Genomic DNA, 24081 nt, shown 5'->3' with positions numbered 1-24081 from the left:
GGGCAAATCCATACAGATGGGGAGGGGGCAGAGGTTGCCAGCAGCCGGGGGACAAGGGAGTGGGGAGACTGCTGATGGGTGCGGGGTGACGGGAAAGTTCCGGACTAGACGTAGGTGGTGGTCGTACGGCTTTGCGAATGCTCTGAACTGTGCACTTAAAATGGTTACATTCATTTGTTTTACCTCATTAAAATACATACTATGTATACATATATGCACGCACATATGCACATACGAGGTCTGACAATTAAATTCGCAAACTTGTTGCACTGATGTTGCTAACCTCTTTTGATATCAGAGGGATTATTCATTAGGAATTTCTACCCACTGGACAAACAGTTCACCAAGTTTACTATTTAGAAGTGCTGAAAAGGCTGTGTGAAAAAGTTACAAGACCTGAACTTCTCGCCAACAATTCATGGCTCTCACATCAAGACAATGCACCAGCTCACATGGCACTGTCTGTGAGGGAGTTTTTAGCCAGTAAACAAATAACTGTATTGGAACGCCCTCCCTACTCGTCTGATCTGGCCCCCAATGACTTCTTTCTTTACCCAAAGATAAAGGAAATATTGAAAGGAAGACATTTTGATGACATTCAGGACATCAAGGGTAATACGACGACAGCTCTGATGGCCATTCCAGAAAAAGAGTTCCAGAATTGCTTTGAAGGGTGGTGTTGGTGCACAGCTTCCCAAGGGGAGTCCTTCGAAGTTGACCGTAGTGATATTCAGCAATGAGGTGTGTAGCACTTTTTCTGGGATGAGTTCGCGAACTTAATGGTCAGACCTTATATGTTAGAGTTTGCACTTTTCCCAACGTGTGCCCTCTAAGGTGGTCCCAAATTGCTCTTAAGAATCTGGGAGGTGCACAGAGCTTTCCTTTCTTTTTGCCACAGCCTCTGACACATGTAGACCCACTTGTCCTGTCTGGCGCCTGTCTCCCCCCACTAGATGTAAGCTGGGGACAGCAGGGACTTTGTTTTGCTCAGGACTCTGTCCCCAGAGACCCCAGCAGTGCGGGCCCCTGCACTAGAAGATGCTTAGAAAACAGCTATTGATGGAATGAATGGAATCTGGAATTTGAACCAAGGTGAGTGTTAACGTTTGTATGTTTTATTGGGTGGTAGAAAGACATAACCATGTTTCAATGTTTTTATGAAATAAGCTTGTGTCTAAAAAAATAAATAACTCAAGTGTCCATCGACGGATGAATGGATAAGGAAAGAGTAGTCCCTCCACACACGGGAGTGTCACTCAACTATCAGAAGGGAGGACATCCTGACACCTGCTACAGCGTGGACGGACCTGGAGGACACTGTGCTGAGTGAAACGAGCCAGACACAGAGGGACACATCCTGTGTGACCCCATCACACGAGGTCCCTGGAGGAGTCAGATTTACAGAGACAGGAAGTAGATGGGGGTGCGGGGCTGGGGGAGGGGAGGGGAGTGTTCCATGGGGACAGAGTTTCCGTTTGGGGCGATGGAAAGTTCTGGAAATGGTGGTGGTGACCGCATGACAGTGTGAGTGTATCTAACGTCACTGAAATACACACTTAAAATGGTTAAGATGGTACATTTTGTGTTATCTCTATTTTACTGCAATTTAAAAAAATTTCTTAAACTATAAAATATTCCAGACACACACATACACACGCATATGCACATATATACACATACACATACATGTATGTACATATACATATATGAGGTGTGATCAAACAATACGGTGAATGTTTAAATAAAAAAATTATTACTGTAAAAGACACATGGCCATTAATCCCCCTCAAAATACTCCCCTCACTTTGAACACACTTATCCCATCATTCTTGCCACGTTCCGAAGCAGTTCTGGACATCGTCTTTTGTGAGTGTCTTTGGTTGCACTGTCGTGGCTGCCTCAAGGTCCTGAATCATTTTGACTTTGGGGAAGAGCTGGAAGTCACACGGAGCCATATCCCATGAATAAGGTGAACGAGGACACACCGTAATGTTTTTATTTGACAGAAATTACCGCACCAGAAGCGATGTGTGACACGGAGCCTTGTCATGATGGAGGATGACTTACACCACACTATGAAACATATTTTCTCTCAACCGTAGCTCACACCCGACTGACTGCACCAAACAAGTTGAAACTTGTCACACACTGTTACTAAGGTTCAATGTACCACTTTCTGTATTGAAGATCCCTGCCTTTCCATTGGATGGCACTCGGCAGCAGCATTCACTGTATTTTGTAATCACACCTTGTATACACACCCACCCACATACATATACACATACAAGGTCGGATAATTAAGATCGCAAACTCATCCTAGAAAGAGTGCTACACACCTCATTGCTGAAAATCACTACAGTCACCTTTGAAGGACTCCCCTTGGGAAGCTATACACCAACATCAGCACCTAGTCCACCCTTCAAAGCAATTTTGGAACTCTTATTCTGGAATGGCCATCAGAGCTGTCGTCATATTACCCTTAATGTCCTGAATGTCATCAAAATGTCTTCCTTTCAATATTTCCTTTATCTTCAGGTAAAGAAAGAAGTCATTGGGGGCCAGATCAGGTGAGTAGGGAGGGGGTTCCAACATAGTTATTTGTTTACTGGCTAAAAACTGCCTCACAGACAGTGCCATGTGAGCTGGTGCATTGTCGTGATGCAAGAGCCATGAATTGTTGGCGAAAAGTTGAGGTCGTCTAACTTTTTCACGCAGCCTTCTCAGCACTTCCAAATAGTAAACTTGGTTACCTGTTTGTCCAGTTGGTACAAATTCATAATGAAGAATCCCTCTGATATCAAAAAAGGTTAGCAACATTGTTGCAACAAGTTTGTGAACTTAATTGTCAGACCTCACACACAATACACACACACCACACACATACACAATACCTACACACACACTACACACACACAATACACACACACATACACACAATACACACACACACACACACACACGTGCGTGTGCACACTCCCACTGTTCTCCTAGCAGCTGGCAGCCCTGGGAGCTGAGGGTGGGAAATGCAGGCTAGGGGTGGGGGTGTGGGCACCCACCAAAGACCTGGCTGCTTCTCACCTGAGGGAACCTGGGGACAGAGCATCAGAACCAGCACTAAACCCTTGTTTGCAGGCCAGGACTTGGGGTCGCAGAAGAGCAAGGCCATTGCTCTAGGTCACAGGGGGTCGCGGTGGCTGGGGCATGGGGAGAGCCTGGCCTCTACCTGTGCTGATCCCCCAGCCCCATTGCCAGAACCGTCAGTGTATGAGGACTGTGGCTGCCTGGCCTGAGACCCTGGCGGGGGAAGGGTGTGCCTGAAACACTGAACGTGGTGCCCAGGGCCTCGTACCCTCCCTGGCCTGAAGGTTCTGACTGGACAGGCACGACTGGCCTGAGCTGAGAGGGGCCGGCCTGGGGCGCAGGTGGTGCGTGCGTGTGGCGTGTGCACATGCAAACCAGTGAGCTTTTCCCATGCTTTCCTTCTGTGCGCCCCCGGAGAGGGCATGCCTGGCAGAAGGAACAGCACATGCAGAGGCAGAGAGAGGAACGGCTCATTCCTCCATGGGTTTCCCTACAACAGCGGGGCTGGGGAGCCTCCTTTTAGCATGACTTTCTGTCCCTGGTCGCCACCTAGCAGTCCACAGCCTTTTTCTGGCCCCCGGGCAACCGGCCCCACGTTACGCCAAGAAGGTGGCTCTGATGAAACAACTAACAAGCCCTCAGTGGCCCCATCCCTGCTTCCAGCAGCCTTCCCTGGGTTTGCAGTCTGGGATTCAAAGCTAATCCTCCTGGAAAGGGCTGGGAGTGACAGACTCTATTGGCGCCCCTGCTGTCCCCTTTCTCAAGCCACTTCCTGCTGTACCCTGGGCAGACTCTGGGCCCTGGGTTCCTCCTCCACCAGGCACTTACCGGTGGCACCTTCGTGGCAGAGCCTGGCGTCGGGGGCCCTTCCTCCCTGGGCAGCGCCGAGCCGTTGGGCTCCATGGCCTTCCCTGAAAGAGAGCAGCGGGGGTGAGGCCCAGAGCATGGCAGGCAGCCTGGCTTCTCCGGCTGGCTGCCCACGTGTGGCAGGCGCCTGGGTGGGGCAGGAAGCCAGTCTGAGGCAGTGTGGCTGCAGGACACTGCCCAAGAGATCTAATCAACACAAGTGTCACTGTCACCACTGGGAGGGACCCGGAGCGCTGGCCTGGCTCCACGACCTGCAGAGAGGAACTGGGACGCCTTGGGCGCTGGTGTGGCTTGTCCTTTGGGGTTCTGTAAAGCCAGGCCCCCAGTTTTCAGAGACAGAACGTGGCGTCCAGGCGTGGAGGCACCCAGTGGGTTCAGGGGGCCGGATTATACCCAGCCCCCTCCCATGCCCCAAATCCTCTCCCAGAATTCCACTGCCCCTGAGAACTGGACTCTGGGAGGGAGGTGGAGACACTGACCCTGCACCTGCCCTGGCAGGTGTCCACTTCCCTCTCCAGCTCGGTTGAGAAGGGAGGGAGGGAACCTGAGGTGTCGCCACCCCTCCCTGGCTCCATTTGTTATAAAGTGGGTTCCAGACCCTTGGGTTTATGGGCAGGAGGAAGAGGGGGATGGTCTCAGGGGCCAGAGGCTGCCCGATGGCCACTCCCACCTGCTTCCTGTGGCTGGTGGTGTATCCCCAGGTCCCTGTGCTGAGAAGCAGAGGCAGAAACCACCGGGGCAGAACCATCCTCGGGGGGAAGTGAGGACAGGCACCCAGAACCCACCTGGGCAGGAGTCTGTACACCCCTCTCCCTGGAGCCGTGGGGAGGGGCTGGAGGGCTGGGGACTGAGAGCCGTGCTCAGAGGAGAAGTCGGCATGGGGACCCGAGGAAGTGATGCTGTTTCAGGGCCCAGGTTTACCTGGGCAGCAAAGGCCCTGGAACAGCAGCCACTGAAGGTGGCACAGCATCCCTGTCCTCGGTGGGGCCGTGGGCGGAGGCCTGGCTGCCTCTGCGTCCCCATCCCCCGCCGTGACCCAAAGCCTGGCCCAAAGCCTGGCCATGAGCAGGGGCTCTCTGCTCTTCCAACCGGCCTTTCATCGGGGTGCTCTGCGTTCAAGGCCTGTCTTGGGAGCCTGGCCTGTGACCATCTGAAGCACCGCTGCCCACTGGGTTGGGAGGACCCGGGCCCTCAGAGCACCTGAGGGGCAGGGATGCCAGCTCCCCAGCAGTCGGAGGCTGAGTGCTGGTTCCTCTTCTTATGGCCCGTCTGTGCTCACCTCCTGGTCCTGCCCATGGAGAAGGCCTTTGCCTCGCTCTGGGCACCAAATTCCTCTGAAACTGACCGTCCACTGGGATGCGTCCCTCCTCGAGGGCATGGCAACCGAGAAGGAATGTTGGATTTCCTTCCCCAGGCGTCTTGCACACCAGGCCCGCTGAGTGACTTCCACAAGGCCCTCCCCACACGGCCTCAGTTTCCCCAACTGTTTGATGAGACTTTGGCTGGGATGGGTCCCAGCAGCCTCTCAGGTCCTGACAGCGCATGGGTCTCATGCTCTTCTGCCCCCTCCAGGGGCAGGGCAGGTACTATGGCCAGGAAGGGCTGGGGCTCCTCTCCCGTCACCCCTAAAGCAGGCAGTGGGAGTGGGCAGGCTGGAGGAGACCAGGCCAGGGCACTGGAGCGGGAGGCGGGCGGTCTCCCAGGGCAGGCACTGGCCCCACCTCCCACCTCTGCAGGGGCACCAGGAAGGAAGGGCTGGGCTCTCTGGGGATTCAGTCACAGATATAGCAAAAAAACTCAGCTCCTACTTGTCTGGGAGGGGCGTGGAGAATGAGGGGAGGGGGCGGGGGCCTGGGGCTGCGAGAGCATCAGCAGGACAGGTGACCATGTGTTCTCTGTGCTCAGCACTGTACCCACAGGCCACATGACAGCAGCCTGGACTGAATCATTCCCTCCTTTGAGGCTAGTACGTACCAATATTACCCCCGTCTCACAGACGAGGAAACTGAGGCTACAGAGTGCCGCTGGCCCAGGGCCACCCAGCCTGGAGAGCTGGGGCTGGGACTCAGGCCGCCTGTTCCTGAAGCAAATGTGTGGGGCTACTGTACCACACTGCCTCTCCAAGGATGACGAGCTACCCCCAAGGCCTGGACAGGGGCCACCTGCTCACCTGGCGGGGCTTCACCGGCCCTGTGGGTCATGGGCCATGGCGCTTTACTGCCCTGGAAGCCCTTTGCTCATTAATCCCACATAGCAGCCAGCACTGTGAGGGAGGAGTGAGCAAGGCTGTCGCCCTCACTGACTGGACGGCACAGAGAGGGGAAGGGGCCTGCCTGAGGTCACACAGCAGGGCTGCAAAGCCGGGGAGGACCCAGGCTCAAGCAGCTGCCCCGACCCGGCTAAGTGGGGCTGCCGCACTGGCACTGACCTGGGCTGAGAGGGCACAGCTCATTCTCTCCTCCGAAGAGCAGGCTCCGGGTGATTCTCCCGGGCTCAGCTTTCTGAGGGGCAGAGGAAGGTGGACACAGTGAGAAGCGGCGCCGCAGGAAGGCCTCCTCCTTCATGGCGTGGGAGCTGGGGGGCTTCTGGAAGGAAGGGAGGGAGGGAGGGAGGGAGGGAGTGAGAGCATGCTGTCACAACTCAGAACAAGACCAGGGGCAGCCCTGGGGGCCTGGATGCCGGGGTGTCCTCCCAGCAACCCCCACAAGGGGACCAGAGACACTTCAGAAAGTGAGAGTGAGTGGCAGGGGCCACCCCGGCTTACACTCAGGTCCCCACTCAGGGGACATCTCAGAAATGGATGAGGAAGGTCAGCAGGGGGCCATTGGCCCAGGGAGCTTTCTGGGCCAAGCTCAGTCTTTCTAGGCTGGAGAGGGAGGGCCGTGACAGCCCTGGCAGAAGTCATGCCAGCACCAGCCTGGCCGGATGTGTAGCCCATCCCAGGTGTGGCAGACATCTTTCTCTGAGGACCCCCCAGCCCCAAGCCCAGCACCAAATTGGCCCTGGAGGACCCTGGCCCCAGCCAAGTGGACCTGAGATGGGCCCCTGACCCATGCCGGAACGGTAGACTTTCCCTCCCTGGGGATGGAGCTCCATGGCAGGGAGATACCACTGTCACACGCGGGGGCGGCAGCCCAGAACTGCCCAGAGAGAGGGGACACAGTCAGATGAGACAGGTGGCCCCAACTCTCCAGGGGGTGGGGATGGCTGGCATGGTGCTGAGCCATTCCCCCGTGAGAGCAGGACGCATGAGACCCTCCCCACTCGCCTTGGCGGGGCTCCGATCGCTTGCATCCAAAGCACCTTAACACAGAGAGAAGGTGCAGGTGTGCTTGCAGTGGGGTGTGTGTCAGCCCAAGCCTCACCTTCCTGGCCGAACTTCCCTCCTGCCTCCCAGCACTGTCCCAAACAGCCTGCCCCTCCCAACAGAAGGAGTAGCCACAGGGGCCCAACTGCCAGGCCTCCTGCCTGCCCAGGCCCTGCCACTGTCCGGGGGGCCTCGCGCACGGCTCATGGGCAGGTCTGTGCCTCCTACCCCCAACCCGATGGAAGAAAGAGGCAGTCCCTTCTGTCCACTGTCCCCTAACTGCCCTACCCTGAGCAGGGCTGGGGCCAGCAGCTGACAGCTGAGGGTGCCCGTCCCCACCAACTTCAGCCCGTTTTACAGATGAGAAAGTTGTGGCTCTGGGAGCTGAACGCTTCGCCCTTTGGTCACAGCCTGGTAGGTGGTGGACGAGCAGATTACAGCTCCTGATCTACGGTCTATCCACTCCCAAGGACATGCTCTGTAGACACTCGCTGACTAATGTCTCCCACAGACCCAGGGATGTCGCCTGCCACCTCCCTGGGTGGGCCGATGGCTTCCTGCCAAGCCCAGGACAATGGCCCCACTTTCTCCCATGGCCCTGGGCCTTCCTGGGCTGGGGCACAAACAGAGCCTTTCCTGCTGTGACAGGGTGGGAGGGTGAACTGGGAGGGGCTTCAGGAGTGGGCAGGGAGGCCCAGGGTGTCAGTGGCCTGGGGGCTACCAGTGGTAGCCAAGAACCTCCTCTGTGCACCTTGCCTGGTGGTCAGAATGAGGGTCTCCAAGGCTGCAGCTGGGTCGGGCCAGCCCCTCCTGCCTCTCCCTTCCTAATCACTGTCCTGTCACCTGGCTGAGCTCTTACCTTTGCCATTTTGCAGGTGGGGAAACTGGTTTCAGAGAGGTTGGGATTTTGACCCAAGGTCACACAGCTAATTGGCAATTCTTGTGCTTGAGCCAAGTTGGACTGATTCTAAAACCATCCACCCATCCATTCACCCATCCATGCACCCACCCACCATCCATCCATCTGCCTATTTGCTTATCTCCCATCTATCCATCATCTGTCCATCCAACCTCTGCTCCCTCTCTCCTTCCCTTCCTCCCTCCTCCTTCCATGACCCTCTAGCCTGTCAGCTGAGCAGCCTGATTTCCCATCTTCCCCTCTCCTTTTCCTTCCTATTCACTCAACAATCAGACACAACAGAGGTGACATTCAAATGACTGAACCGACAGTATGAAACAATTTGAATGCAGTACACATGTGTGCCATGAATGTCCTCTCTGTATCCCAACACCCCTAGACCAGGGCCCCTGGAAGGCACCTGTGACAGGCTCAGACAGGGAGGGTGGCTGCTCTTACTCAGTGGCTTCAGGGTCTGCACAGCTCTTCTGAAGGTACAAGTCCCTTGGTCTTCCCAGGGCCCACCCTGGCTGCTGGTGACAGCTGCCTACTGCCCACGGGTGGGTTATCTCAGTGGGGTCAAGGGGCGAGTGTTCTGTTCATGGCAAAGGTGAATCCAGGCCACATCCTCCCAGTGGCTCCTTGCCGCCTTACAACCCAGTCCAGCCTCAGTCTCCCTGTGGTTTTCCAGGCTCTCCACCCACCTCACCCCTACCTCGCTCTCTCGCCCCCTCTGATCCAAGGTCACTGGCTCCTTATGTTCCTTGAAAATGCCAAGCCCATCCCCCCAGGGGCCTCTTCTCGGAACTCCCCTCCTTCCCCCACATCTCTGAGTGGCTGGGTCCTTTCTGGAATTCCGCATTGAGCTTAAATGTCACTTCCCAGAGTTACCACTCCTTTTCTGTCACACAATGAGAGTTCCCCACACAACAGTGAAAGTTCCTGCAGTGTTCTCTGTTGCAATCATTCTTTGTTAACTCTCCTCTCTCTACAGGATGCAAGTTCTAGGAAAGGGGGATATGTCTGTCTGTCCACTGCGTCCTGCCCACCACAAGGAGAAGGGGCGTGCGGCTCTGCAGCCCAGCTCCCCTGGTGCATGCAGGCGGCAGAGCCAACACCCAGTCAGAAGAGGAGGCTCAGGGGGGGTGGCCGGTCAGTCTGGGGGCCATCCCCCACCGCCCCCCGTAACCCTGGTGAGGCTCCCACCACCTGCCACCCCCACACCAGGTGTGGCGAGGATTCGAGTGGCCGGTGCAGCTGAGGAATGAGGCCCTGGCATGAGACCCTGGCAGGATGCAGGGGGCTGGGAGCTGGGAGCTGGGAGGACCTGCCGACTGCTTTCCTACTAGTGAGAAATGTGAAGGCCGCAGCCCCGGGAGGAGCCCAACCGTGAGGGGGGAGGCAGGATGGATGATGAAACAGACCCCAGCTGAGCCAGGAGCAGCCTGGGACAGGGACAACCCGGAAGGGGTCCCTCCAACGGCTGCTTGCTTCCCCCCCCGCCCCCCCGCAGGAGCTGAGCAGACTCCTTGGCTGCCCTGTCCCCATGGGGCATGACAGTCCCCTGTAGTCAGTGGTGAGGGGTCCACATGGTGCTGGCCCCGAGCAGGGGGTGCAGGCCTGGGCCCACCCCTGAGTGCACACCTGGCAGGAGACAAGCGCTCTGATCCGGTGCCAAGGCCGACGGTCCAACAGCAAGTCCTGGAGCGTGGGGAGCCCACCCAGCCTCACCCCAGGGGAAGCTGCCTTCTGGCTGTCCCTTCCCGCACCACCCAGACACCCACGTTCAGGCCAGAATAATGGGATCCCTGTAAAGAAAGGTCACTGTGCCTTATCAGAGCTGCACAGGCGGACAGAGCCGCAATCTGGGGCAGAATCCACCGTGGGAAGCGTGCAGCTCTGAGAAGGAGTCAGCAGAATGGTGGACTCCCCTTCACACCCCACCTGCAGCGGGGAGGTGGAGGGAACCATTCTGACCACATTCCTCAGGGTCATCCCGCAAAGGCTTGGGGACCCCATGGGGGGGTGGAGTGTCCAGCTCTGCCTCCAATGGATGTGTGGCCTCCGCTATCCATGCATGTCTCCGAGACCCTGTGTATAAGTGGGGGTTTGCTTTGGGGTGGGGAGTGTCAACGTCTGGGGAAGGCGCCTGGAGAGGCTGAGACAGCAAACAAAGTGTTAGCCCAGCCCCAGTGCCCACAGGAGCCTGCTTGGCTTTTTCTCCAGCACCCAGTGTGAAGGGCCAGCCCAGCTGGGCTGGAGGGCCAGGGTTCCCGGGCAGGGGTGTAGCGCGTCCCACCGGGGGTTCTCTATAATTGGTGGGAGCAGGAGAAACAGGCACTGCAGTCTGGTCACCACCATCAACGCACCTGCACTCATATACCTCTGCCTGAATCAAGTGGATTCCGGGAAAAAAATGCTCTGAAATCACAGAGAAGCTCAGGGATGAAGCAACATAAGCCCACCTGCCTGGTTCCCCATCTGCACACTCCATGGAGAGGTCAGCAGGTTCCAGAGAAGGACAGCAGCCATCAGTAAAGGACAGCAGCCCATGTCAATACCACACACTTATGGCTCAGGAACTGGCTCAGGCCCCAAGGTTAGTGACCATAAGGGCAGAGGAAGCCACCAGGTCTCCAGAGCCACCCCAAGGGGTCACTGCATACCCCAGCCCAGCAACAGCTGCCCTCCCTGAGAGCAGACACCAGCCCGAGCATCCAAAATGTGCTGGGCTGCTGTCCTGGATGGACCGACCACATGGGGCTCCAACTGGGCAACATGAGCAGACCCCATGGGAGCAGCAGCCCCCTCAGAGCGGCCTGGTATGCATTTCAGTGTGTGGGAGCGTCCCCCATGTGTCCAAACTGGCGGACAGGGCTCTGGACCTGAAGCTTTCCCAGGCCTTCTGCCGCGCTGATGGACCCTCGAAGCCCCCCAGGCCCTTCTGCACGTTTTCTCCCATCTGATGTGATTCTATGACACTGGAGAAGTGGGGGTGGGGTGCAGAGATGGAGAAACCACGGCCCCAAGAGGGGAGGGGTTCTCATGGCTCCAGCCATGCCCGGCTCCCGTGAAGGTGGCACAGCTTCAAGCCCCCAGCCCCCTCTGCACCATGGAGATGCTGAGGGCAGGGATAGAAAGGAAGGCGGGGGGTCAGGCTCCTGGAGGGAAGAGGTTGGAGCTGGGCCTCCCCAGAGAGACATTCCCCAGACATGGCAGTGGAGTGGCTGAGCCCTGGGGAGAGGGGCAGGAAGTGGCTTAGGCTGCTTAGGGGACAGTCATGGCCATGCCTCAGGGTTCTGTGACTCAGCCAGGTCATGTGGCTGTGGGTTAGGGCTGGCCTCTGGCACCCGCCCACCTGGCCTCCTGACCGACACCCGTCCAACAGCAAGCTCAGAACCCCAGTCAGCTGGCCTGGGCACTGCCCACTAGCCACTTCCTCTGCAGCCGACCACTCCCCTCCCAGTTCTAGGAAGCCCCAGCCGGGCAGCTGGACCGGATGTGGTCCCAGCTGCAGACCTGACCCCACCACGTCCCACCTGGAGCCTGCTGCCCGTCCCAACTAAAAGGGGACTTTGATTTTTGGATGTGAACTGCAGCCTGGCGCTGGTGCGCTCAGGGGCTGTGTGACCAGGCGGGGGCAGGGAGGACAGTGGGGAGTCAGGAGCCCAGCCAGGAGGGTGGGAGCCTGCCCCACTCTCTGACCAGCATTGGGCATCCATGTCCACACCCGAGACAGGCGGTGGGCTTGGGTCCCCAGACTGACCTCCCATCCACTTCTAGAAGAGGTGCTTAGCACCCATGCCGTGGGGGTGGCTTCAGTTCTGAAGCCCTTGACTCACCCAGGGGACCCTCCCTGGGGCGCTAATGTCACTCGAACACGTCCTCACCCAGGTTTCCCACTGGAACTCCTGCCCGCGTGCCTTCCCTGGGAAGATAGCCCCACAGACCACTGCCTGCCCTGGTGGTGAGACTGACTTCATTGGGGGAGGGCGTGGACCCCAGACACCCTGCTGCCCCAGCACAGGGGCCCAGCCCACCAGCCCCCTCCGTCCCTCTCAGAGCGGCGTTTCCAAAAGAGCAGAAGGAGAGCTTATTCTCACATAGCAGTGAGGTGCAGTCTCAACAAGGTTTTCAGGAAAGGGGTTTTAGGGGTTTTATCACAACTTGAATTGCACGGAGAGGGTAGGTGGGGGGCCTGGCTTCAATGACATCGAAGGCGATCCTTGTATAAACTGAGAAGCAGCCCCTTGTCCAGGGGTCCCAGCTCTGACCCAGCAGCAGCCCCAGCCCTGTGCACACACCAGCCAGCCCACATGGATCCTCCCCAGCCAGAGCCTGGCAGCTGCATGAGCTGGAGGGGGTGGCAGGCGCCACGCCCCACCCCTCCTGTCTGCCTCCCACCTGGCCAGGGACTGGGGAGAGCCTACATCTTAGAAGTAAAAACGACCCCAAGCGTTCAAATGCTCCGTTTCCTGCCTTCTCTCCATTTTACAGATGCAGTAACTGAGGCCCAAGAGTGAGCTGACTTGCCCAGGCCACGAGGCCATTTAGTGCTGGGCCCCTGACTCCCAGCTCGCCCATCACCCCGCAGTGAGGGGGCTGCTGGGACTGTTTTGAGGGCCCGGACAGGAACTCCAGAGAGAGAACGCGAGCTGCAGTCCCCATGGCCGGGAAGCCCACTGCCCCTTGTCACAGCCCCAGCCTTCCCAGCCAGCCACCTGCAAGAGCCCAGGACCCTGTGGGAGGACAGGACGCACTTCTCGCCCCACCGCCAGGTCCTGCACCGAGTAGGTCAGCCCTGGGCTGTTAGAATCAGCTGTGCTGACTTGTGCAGCCCAATTCATTGAGCTCCCACTGTGTGCTCTCTCCTGCAGCGGGGTCCTGTAGGTTTTCATCTGTCAGGTGAGGGGCTGTCTGCACTTTTCCCAGCTGAGGCTGGTGGGGTCTTGAGGCCTCATTCACCCGATGACTGGCGGAGTGGGCAGCTACTGGGTCATGAGCAGGAGCTCTGCCTCCTGGGCCCTTCTGGGATGACCAGCCGTGGCAGCCCCCGTGACCATAAGTCAGACTGTGGGTGGCCCACAGTCACGGCCTCCACCTGCCCCTCCCCAGTGGTTTATGGGGGAACTGGTTCTGGCAGAAGTCACTGTGTCTGGCGGAGAAAGCTGCCCTGCCAGTCAGGCAGGACAAGCCTGGCCTTGGGCCGACCACCCCCTCCATGTCCTGCCACGGTGGGGACAGTCCAGGAAGGTGACCTGACAGCAGCCTACAGACCCCCAAGCTCTGCACCAGCCCCCTTTGCTTACTGGACCCTGGAGACCACCATCCCGACCCACAAGAGGGCAAACCACACAAGAAGACACCCAGCTTCCTGGTGAGAAAATGTTAGTGTGACATCAGCCTCATCCGTGACACATGGGGGCCACATGGAGGGCCCCACAGAGACCAAAAAAGAAACAAGAGAGAAACGAAATATACTAAAGAAAAACAGAAACATATGCGCACACAGCACCATGTCCACACACGTCCATGCAGCCGAAAGGAAGCGGCCCAGACATCCCGCAGCTCATCAGTGGATGAACAGACTGCAGTCTGCCCGTACAGGGGACTATTACTCAGCCATGAAAAGGAATAAAGGACTGAAACACACCAGTAACAGGAAACGTCCAGGAGGTGACTTTCGGTGAAAGACGCTGTTTCTTAAAAAGAAAGTCGAATTTCCTCGTCTTTTCACATTTTTGTTGATCGTAACCACAGTGCTGACCCACGGCCCTCTCATTACACGTGTGGTCAGCGCGCAAACCCATTTTACAGATATTGAGGCAGACAGCTGGCCCCAAGTCCTGCCACCTGTGAGTTGCCTGGTGGTGTCACTAGATATGGAGAAGGGTCCAGAGACCCCTCAGGGCCCCCCCAGAGCCGTCAGGGTTGACAAAGTGCCCCGGGAAGAGGGGAGAGGGCAGGGCTTGTCCTCAAAGTTTCGAGGCCTAAATTTGGGTCTGTTCCCTGACACTGATCAAGCTATGAAATAACAAGTTCCAAGGCATGAAACCCCAGGGGGAGCCTCGTGAGTAGCAGGCCACAGCTAAAAATGACACCTGGAGACGCAGCGACTGTTGGGAGGCTGGTCCCGAGTCACACATGTCCCTCTGGGCTGGGTCCCAACGACCCAACACCTCTTCATCTACACCCGCCTTGGGGACGCCCCAGGAAACCCAGCCTGCCAGTAGGCTCTCCCCCTGGGCACGCTTATTGGCCTTAAAACACCACCCCTCGGTTTCAAGTGACAGCTCATCCCTGCCCCAGGAGGGGGTGGTACTCAGGGGAGCCCCCCAGTGGCTCCCCGGTTCCACCTGGGGTCAGACTCCTGGATCATCGCGTGTGGGAGGAGCCCGCATTGCACATTGCGAGGCCACAAGACCGCCCCTTCCAGGCGGTCCTCCCTGACTGGGGAAGTGTGTTTGAAATCCCCCTCCAGAGCCCACAAAGGCAAAACCAGGGGGGTGGGCTTGGTGAACTCAGCTCTTCCTTCCAGCTCCAAAGTGGGAAGAAAGAAATGGGACTTACAGGAAAGGTGACTTTTACACCAACAATGGGCATGTGTGATGAGGTGTGTGACTCACGCAGTCCCAAGGGCACCGGGGGACTGAGCCTCAGGCAGCCTGCCCAGGGGCTGGGGCAGCCCAAGGGTCTGAGGTGCCCAGGTGAGCCTGGCAGAGGCCTGGAAGGAGAGGCACTTGGCTGCGGCCCTTGGGTTGGATGTGTCTTACACTCTGTGTCCCCAGAGAGCCTGGCATGGGGCTGGGCACAGCTCCTGTCTCTGCAGGTCAACCTGACTTGGCCTCGAGCTGCCTTAACAGGGCCAGCTACTGCCCATAGCCTGCGGGTCAGTGGGAAGTGCCCTGCTTTCAGGCTGCTCCCTGGTGCCTTGTGGGTCACCCTGGTGGATACCGTCTGCACTCAACCCTGTGGAGGGACGGAGGGCAGAGGGTAGTTTGTGAATGTGAATCAGAACATCCAGCTCATGCATGCTTTAACTATGGGGGAACGACACCCCGTTACGATGGGGGAACAACACCCCGTTACGGGGGGGGACGACACCCCGTTATAATGGGGGAACGACACCCCGTTACGATGGGGGAATGACACCCCGTTACGATGGGGCGACGAAACCCCGTTACGATGGGGGAATGACACCCCGTTACGATGGGGGATGACACCCCGTTACTATGGGGGAACGACACCCCGTTACGATGGGGCAACGACACCCCGTTACGATGGGGGAACGACACCCCGTTACGATGGGGCAACGACACCCCGTTACGATGGGGGACGACACCCCGTTACGATGGGAGACGACACCCCGTTACTATGGGGGAATGATGTCCCGTGGAATCAGTATTAATGTGAAGAGACCTGTGGGGCAAGGTGCGCTCTGTGCTGTTATTTACAAGAGAGGAAACGCCCATCAGCGGGTGGGTGTGGGCGGAACACTGACCGCTGACCGAGGCCACGCAAAGGGCCACTGAGCTCCGCATTGGTAACGGAAGGGCGCTCCGGAAGGCACGGAGTCAGGAGCTGGCCGTGGGGGCTCGGTACTATCTGCACACAGACTGTCGACACCTGTGTGCATGTAAGCCAGTGGTGTGACGAGGGCCTTCTCGGCCCGTCTGAGTGTCCCCAAGGAGCCTGCGTTCCTATTTCTGTCAGAAAATGTACCCAGGAGAGCCATCAGCTGAAGACCAGTGAGGAGAAGTGAGAGGTGCTGCACCCCTCGGGGATGAAAGGGGCTCTTGCCCGGAGATGTGGGAGAAGACATCTTACAAGGGGCTGGTGGCCCGAGGGTGCTGGCAGGGCAGGGAGAGGATGGGGTCCTGCCTGCCTGGGCCCCCAGGGTTCAGCCAGTGCTCTGCAAATTGTAGGTGCTACTGAATGCTTCTGAGGGTCTGAGCAGGATGTGTATACATTAGGTGCTCAGTAAGCAGACTGGGCTGACTGAAGAAGCGACCTGTCTTTTACCTTCAGAGCTGCTCCTGGGGCAGGCCGGAGGGGCCAAGAACAGACCGGGGGGCTGCCAGGCAGGGAGGAAAGGGCACCCAGAGGCCCTCCTGCGCATCTCTGGGACGGTGGGCTTGATCCTACCAAGAGCTTCCAACATCACAAAGGGAGGCTGGGGTGTGACCTTCCAGAACGTTCCCCACTGCCTTCTGTTTTCCAGCAATGGCACACCGGCCATGGGCATGGACGGTCATGGGACCCTGTCTTGGGACCCTGCACAGACCTGGAAGGAAACTGTGGGGAGCCACCACTCTCTCCCTGACACACGCTCTGCCCCTCCAGACGTCTCCCCTCTGACAGTTATAAAGTCGGGTGTCAAAAGAAGGGAAACGTGGGGGGGAGGAAGGAGGTGAGCACAGGGGGCTATTTTACATGGGTGCTCGGGGTGAGATGCGGCCGTGGTGGGTGGCTTCTGAGACAGCGGGGCATCGAGGGGTCTCGGCTCCACCATCCTCTCTGCCTTTGTGTACTTTTGACATTTTCCAGGGTGAGTGAAAAAGGACGGGCTTAACACTTTCTCTTGAAGGCTTTTTAAAGGAAGGATTTCATAAAAGCCTCCAAGCAAGAGTAGAATTCACACATTAGAGTCCCATGCCCCAAACAAGGCTCCGAGTTTAAAAGACGGAGAGCAAGTGAGGGGTCTCTGAGGACCCTGGAAAGGTGGCAGCCAGCTGGATCAGAGGCTCAAACAGGGCTAAGCCAGAGGACCCTCAAGGGACGGGGAGGCTGGAGGTAGAAGGTGGTTCAGATTCAGAGGCAGCTGGGGATAGGCAGGGACAGGAGTTGAGTGGCCACTGCGAGCAGCCTGCCCTCTGGGGCTGCAGCCTCCAGCCCCTGGTCACCCAGCCAGCCCGGGTCCTCGCACACAGCAGAGCCGCGTGTGGGGCCCTTCGGCCCTGGGTCTTAGCAATGGGCACTCTCAGAGGCTGCAGGCAGAACATGGTTCTCTCGGCCAGGCAGGGCATATGCCACTCACAACAGCCCTCCCGCAGGTCAACAGGCCCACCCCAGAGGCCCCCGACGCTGGAACCCAGGAGAGGCTGGCAGCCAGGGCCGGGGATGCCTCCCTCGCTCCCACGGGGGCAGGGGGTGGTCAGCCTCTCACACCACCTCATCCAAGTGTCCTACCCTGCTGGGCGGCCTGAAAAGGAAACACAGTGGCATGCTTGGCACAGATGAGGCTGCAGCACCCACGAAACTGTGGCCCCTCGTGATCCCCTTCCCTTGTCATCAACACTGCCAGACTGCTCCTCGGACCTCTCCTGCCCCATTGGGCTGCAACATGGCCAGTCCCCAAGTTTGGGAATAGTGCATCATCACACAGCAGCAGGCACTTTTACCCAGTTTTGTGAGTGTGCATGGTCGCCTCACCCAGGCTCTGAGTTTTCCATCCTCTGACCTCCCAGGGGGCAGCCCATCAACGTGAAGTGAAGCGGGGTGCCACCCAGAGCTGACCACCAGCAGGTCCCCACGCCCCACAGCCCCTGCTCAGCACCCAGCTGTGCTCTCCTCAAGGTGAGGGTGCCTCTGCTCCCTCTTTTATCATCAAAACAACTCACCTCTCGCTGACGTGTCAACCGGTGGTCACTGCCCTGGCCAGGCAGCTTAGGGCACAGGGCCAGCCTGGGTCCTGGGCATTGCCGAGTGTGGTGAGTGCCAGGTGCCGGCACAAACAGTGCCAGGTCTGGGCCGAAAGCGGCTTCAAGACTCTGGGGTGTACCCAGAACTGCTCCCAGCACAGACAGGCAGCAAGGAGCTGCCCTCAGGAGCCCGAGTCCCAAGGCCCCAGGAAACAGATGGAACTTTTTCTTCTTTCCTTTTTTGAGATGGCTCTTTACAAAGAATGTTTTCTGGTTCCCAGGTAAACACATATGATGCAATTCTAGCTGTTCTCTTCCCAGGTTCCCTCCTTGGGTTCAGCTGAGAGCATCGCAGCCCAGGAGGAACCAGAAGCTGATGAGGGCGGAGTGATGACCCTGCCAGGAGGGGACACGTCCAAAGCCGCCCCTGCCATGAGCGGGGGCCAGGGTACAGCCTCACACACCCCTCCCAGCCGTGCCGCTGAGCACACGGTCCTGGCATACATCAACAGACAAACTGGCTGCTCCTCCCCGAACAGTCCACGGCTCAGCAGATGTCAGTCTGTCCCCTGGGAAGGGGTCTCCAGGTAACAGAGCAACACTGCACTGCGGGGCCCGGACAGCCCTTCACTGAGGTCACTACCCAGTCTCAGAGGCAGGCTCTCTGTCCCACTCCGCCAGTTCCTGGCTGGAGGTCAGCTCTCCAAGCCCCTGCAGTGGGCCACTGAAGGCCCCCTCTGCCTCCGGAGCCACATCAGAATGTGCACATCACCTGAGTTTCCCGACACGTGGGCAGACACCGGACACTGCTGTGTGACCCAGGGCAGCATTAGTCATCCCAGGGAGAAAGGACCTCTTCTTTTAAAATCCCTTTCCAGCCTTCCGATTAAGTCAGGAAAAGTGACTCGGTCCTTATCTGCCTTCTAGCTCCATCACTGCTGGTTTCTGCTTATTGGGTGGGGCGGCCTCGGGGCGCAAAGCTACAGCAGACAAATGAGCTCATGATGGGCGGGGCACCCCAGTGCTACAATTTAGTCCATGCTTTTTTTTTTCCGCAGTGCATACTTTTATAGTTACCTGCTATTTATTACAAGCGGTGATGATTTTGTAACTGCAGCAACGATGTCAAGTTTCTCTCAGAAATACATTTACTTAAGTAAAACTAAGCGAGTGGATTTAACGAACCATGTTTTAAAATAACATAATGGGTGGTGTTGGACTTAGCAAAACCGCAAAGGCGGTCTTTGAACTCTGAAAGCTGCTCTGAAAAGGCCAGATGCTGCAGCTCGGAGGGTGGGGCCTGTCCTGGCCAGTGAGGCCCCTGTGCCACCTTCGCCTGAGAGCAGGACCAGGCCTTGGTTGTCAGTTCCCATTCCCGGGCTTGCACCCAGAGTGGCTTCTTTTAAAAGCTTCTTTTATTATAAAATAAAATGTAAATGCAGCAAACCACACAGACGTCTGGGTTCACGAGCTTTTCTAGACAAACACTCCACAAGCACCATCCAGGTCAAACACCAGAGCTGTCCAGCCACTCCAGAAGTCCATCGGGTGTGTCACAGACACAGCCCTGCCCGCCCTCCAGGACGAACCCCCAAAACGCTCACCTCCTCCTCCTGTACGGTTTCATCATCCACGCTGTGGCCCCAGCGTCCTGCCTGCGTTCTGCCCACTTGAAAATGTTTCCCTTCAAGCCTCTTACTCTGCAGCCCTCTCTCTCCTTCCCTTCCTGTTTCTCACTATTTATCTGGAGCCCTGGCTCTGGGACTAGCTGGGGCTCTGTCGCTCACTGAGCAGGCAGGCTCGGCCCGTCTCTAAGCCCTAGCTCCATACCTGAAAGTGGCACTGCCAGGCCCCTCTCAGCTTGTCCTGAGGTTGCACAGGCCGGATGCCTGTACAACACCCGAAGGTCTGGGTTCCAGTGGGTCCTCGATACCCACTGGCAATTGCTAGGAACCATGAGGATCCCTACCAGATTCCACCCGGGAATGCACAACACGGCCAAGAAGGCAGGAACAAAGCCTCTAGTAGTCAAATTAGGCATCACGCAACATGTCGTTAGCGGACTTGCTGACAGACCTTCAGCACCTACTCACTCTTGGTTTGCACACATTTCTAACCATCTTATTCCTCTGGTTTCCTAGACAAGCGTGGACCTGAAGCAGAAACAAGTTGTTTTTTTTTAAGAAAGGCAATAACTGACAACCCATCCAACAACAAGTTTAAGAAAAGGAGTCTGGGGCCATTTAGTACAGGGACAAACAGCCCTGCAGTGTTTCACGGTGTCACAGCAGTGTCATCCATGGGAAACCACATGTGAGCTCGGGCAGGTTTCTTCACCTCTCTGAGCCTCAGGGTCTCCATCTGCAAAATGGGGATGCTAACAGAACTGACTGCATAGGGCTGTTTGAAAGATTAAAGGAGATACGTCAGGGGGCCGGATGGCTCAGTTGGTTAGGGTGCAAACGCTGAACAACAGGGTTGCCGGTTCGATTCCCACATGGGCCAGTGAGCTGCGCCCTCCGCAACTAGATTGAAGACAATGAGCTGCCGCTGAGCTGCCAAAGGAGCAGCCGGATGGCTCAGTTGGTTAGAGCGCCAGGTCTCAACAACAAGGTTGCTGGTTCAATTCCTGCATGGGATGGTGGGCTGCGCCCCCTGCAACTAAAGATTGAAAACGGTGACTGGACTTGGTGACTGGACTTGGAGCTCAGCTCTGCCCTCTGCAACTAGATTGAAGTACAATGACTTGGAGCTGATGGGCCCTGGAGAAACACACTGTTCCCCAATAAAAAAAAGAGGGGGGAAAAAAAGGGCCAGAGTGTAAAATATTAAAAAAACAAAAAAGGAGATATGTCATTTTAAAAGCCCTTAATAAAATGTTTATCATTATTAAAATTAATTGTAATGACCCAAGTTACCAGGAAAAAGGTTAAATTATTTCTATTTACACTTCAAGGTTGAAAGGCATCATGTGTGTATATGTGTGTATGTATGTGTATGTATATGTGTGTGCATGTGTGTGTATGTGTGTGTGCATATGTGTATGTGTGTGTCTGTGTGTGTGTGTTTATATATGTGTGAGATGCATTTTGGAAAGATTTCCACTGAATGTGGTACTAATTCCTAGAGGTCTGGTGCTTAGAGGGATAAGCTGCCCCCGTCAGTGACAGCCCCCCATGGCCCGAAGGAGGGGGTCCCTGAGGGCCACACAACCTGTGGAGTTATTTGTGCTTCAGCAGGCCGGCTGGGGCCAGGCTGGTGGCTTCAGTCTCCAGGCTCGGTCTGGGAAGTGACGAATGGCCACGTCGGGGGGAACAGGCACCCTGGAGATAAACAGCATGTTCCTTGTGCTTTTAAGTTTAAGAATAAACTGAAAAGCAGACACAGTTTTAAAAATAATAAACAGGGTGGAGGGACAGTCATTTGCCTGTGTCTTCATCCTGTCATTTGCTAAATGGTGGTTTAAAAATGACCACAAGCCTGGCTGCAGCTCCTTCAGACAGCAGCATGAGCTGGCGGAGCCCCCAGCAGGGTCGGTGGTGGCCCCAAGTGTGGAAGCTCCCAAGGGACCCACTTGGTGGCACCAAGAATGAGGGATGGATACCCCCTCTGCACGGAAGGAGGCCCCCTTTTTTAAACTGCACTTGGAGTTCTCAGGAGTGCTCAGGGTAGGGGAGGCTCCACGTCGGAACCCACATAAAGTCAGCCTGCCTGTTACCCCTGGGGTCCCCTTCTTCCTTACAGTACACTCTGCACGGCCTCACCAGGGATGGCCCACAGCGGGCACCTGACAAGTCTGGTAACAGCCAGGGGCAACGACCCCTGGGGGGACAGCAGCTGGCATTCTGGTGTGCAGGCCAGGAGCACAGACTCGGCCGGCTCTCAGGACACAGCACACAGGTGCTGGCACAGAAAGGCCTGTGAGCTTTGGAGAAAGTGGTCCACTGGGCAGCGTCCCCTCTCTCCACTAGCCTGAAGGAAAGGCCACATTTGGTTTTCAACCGGCCACTGAGGCGGGGGCGTTTGCTAGACAGGACCCGTGGGCAATGGAGCTGAGGAAGCAGATCTGGGCCTGCGATGCTGGACCAAGAACGGGCAGCCCTGCGAGGGGGATGGACCCATGAACAGCAGGCCTGATGGCAGAAAGATGGCTTGTCTGACTGGAGCAGACCTAGGAAGCCCGGCTGCGGGACTGCGTGAGTCGTGTACGCTGTGGGCCTCTAGGCTCCATCCCAGGTCCTGGCGTAGGAAATGCTGCTGAGCCAGGGTGCCTAGGCAGGTATAAAACAGTCAAGTTTGAGGAACTGAAATCTGAAAGCATTTCCACACATTCATGGGCACAAAAGAAAGCCTCTGACCACATCCATATTTTACTCCTTGCAAATGTCTGATCCTCAAGGGACATAAAGACAGAATCACAGCCTGGAGATGCACTGATGGGTCTTCCTGCTGTGTGTGCGGGAGGCCTGTGGGAAGGCCCTGGATAAGGTCGCTCCCTTATCCACTGTGACGAGCTGAACTGTGTCCAGCTCACGTACTGAAGTCCTAACCCCAGCACCTCAGAATGCGACTGGATGAAGATGGGGTCTTTAAAGAGCTAATCAAGGTAAAATGAGGTCATTGTGGTGGGATGTAATCTAATATAACTGGGGTCCTTATAAGAGGAGATCAGGACGCAGACACACACAGAGGGACGATCATGTGGGGACACAGGGAGAAGAAGGCCGTCTACACGCCGAGGACAGAGGCCTCAGAACCAGCCCTGCCAACACCTGGCTCTTGGACTCCAGCCTCCAGGACTGGGGACAGCGAGTGTCTGTTGTTTAAGTCCCCTGCTCTGTGGGACTTTGTCACAGCAGCTGACTGACAGGCTCACACAAGCAGGCCTCCTCGAGATGCTGTGTCAGCACCATATACCCTTGGGAGAAGGGGACATCTCTCTGGTCACACCCAGAGGAATGGGGAGACGAGGTTCCTCTCCCAGGACGGATGGCCAGCACGGGGGCTCCAGTCCTGCCTGGGCCACTTCCCAGCTGGGTGCTGTCCACACTCTCCAGCGTGGCCCAGAGCACCATGTCATTGATGGGCTCTGCACCCATGCCCTGGGGGACCAGACAACCAGACAGCAGCTCCTGCCAACAGTTCTGCTTCCACCCAACAAGTGAGTGCAAATACCGAGGTCTGGGACTTGGCCATATGCACCTCTCCGGGCCTGCCTATGACACAGTGGCCCTGTGTGTTTTCAACCTGGGGCCACTGCGCTCTAACTAGCTCTGAGCAGAACCTGCAGAAGCATCAGCCAGACCCCACCCTGGACCCCTGCTGTCTCAGATTCAGCCTAGTGTTTTCAGCTCTACCAAGGAATAAAATGAATTGTGAGATATTTAAAGTGTGTACAAGGCGATGCTTTGATGTACGTACACCTGTGAAAAGACTCCCCCCATCGGTTTAATGAGCACATCCGTCACCTCGCAGGTTTTCCTTTTGGTTTCTTCCTGGGTGAGAACATTTCAATTCTGCTCTCCTAGCATATTTCAATTATCCAATACAGTGTCACCCACTCTAGTCACCCTGTTATAGATGCTTTTTGTTTTTAAACAACAAATGTGCTGGCCACTGAGAGACCGCTGGGGGACCCTGGCAAACACCTCTGTGTCATGTGCCCTTGGGAGCAGCTGTTCTGCTTGTAGCCCAGAGACTTCTCTCTTGGGGGGAGGCGAGAGCCTGTGATCTCTCCCAAGGACAGAGGACAGATGCAGCGAGCGCGTGGGCCTCCAAGGCCAGGACAGTCCATGGACTTGCTAAGAAAGTTCTTCTTGACCCTACATAGCACCTTGATCCCAGGAGACATGGCCCCTGCCTACCCCCCTTGGGCCTGAGTCCTAGAAACAGACCCCTGTGCCCGAAGCTCTGTTACTTAAGCTCCACACTCACTGCATCCTTCTACCCCATCCGCTTAGGGAAAGGCCGACTGCCCCCCACGTGTGCCGGGGCATCAACAGCCACTGTTGGCCACATCCACTTGTGCACTCTGGGACCCCAAAACCCCCACTGCAGGCTGACACCCAAGAGGAGCACCTAGCCACGTGCACCAGGAATAAAATGCAAACTCCCTGAATGCGCAGGAGAAGGGACACACGCTGTGACATATTTATGTAAAGTGCGGAAAATGAAAAAGCACAAGTCACTCAGAACCGCACGACACTTTGCAATGTGTCTGCCACTCCTCAATGGTGAGGCACAAGACGGGAGACGGACGGAACATCAGCAGTCATGTCACATCTGTA

The 24081-nt window shown here is 56.8% G+C and overlaps 1 protein-coding gene across 6 annotated transcripts in view; it reads right to left on the bottom strand.

The window, feature by feature from the left end:
• The window catches only part of OSBPL5 (oxysterol binding protein like 5), a 56906-nt gene that overhangs the window by 24378 nt on the left and 8447 nt on the right, over positions 1 to 24081 (bottom strand). For 2 of the 6 annotated variants that reach the window (XM_019755662.2, XM_074336897.1), the window contains 2 exons: positions 6377 to 6533; positions 3910 to 3992 (listed from right to left, as the gene is read on the bottom strand). In XM_019755662.2, the coding sequence (XP_019611221.2) occupies positions 3910 to 3992; positions 6377 to 6512 (219 nt within the window). In that variant the 5' untranslated portion in view covers positions 6513 to 6533. Of the gene's footprint in view, positions 1 to 3909; positions 3993 to 6376; positions 6535 to 24081 lie in introns of those variants that run through there. The other 4 variants (XM_074336900.1, XM_074336898.1, XM_074336899.1 and 1 more) reach the window with 4 other exon arrangements.

Source organism: Rhinolophus sinicus, linkage group LG06 (genome assembly GCF_036562045.2).
Source record: "Rhinolophus sinicus isolate RSC01 linkage group LG06, ASM3656204v1, whole genome shotgun sequence".
NCBI lineage: Eukaryota > Metazoa > Chordata > Mammalia > Chiroptera > Rhinolophidae > Rhinolophus > Rhinolophus sinicus.
The sequence above is the reverse complement of the archived record's forward strand: the minus strand, read 5'-3'. Positions and strand labels throughout refer to the sequence as shown.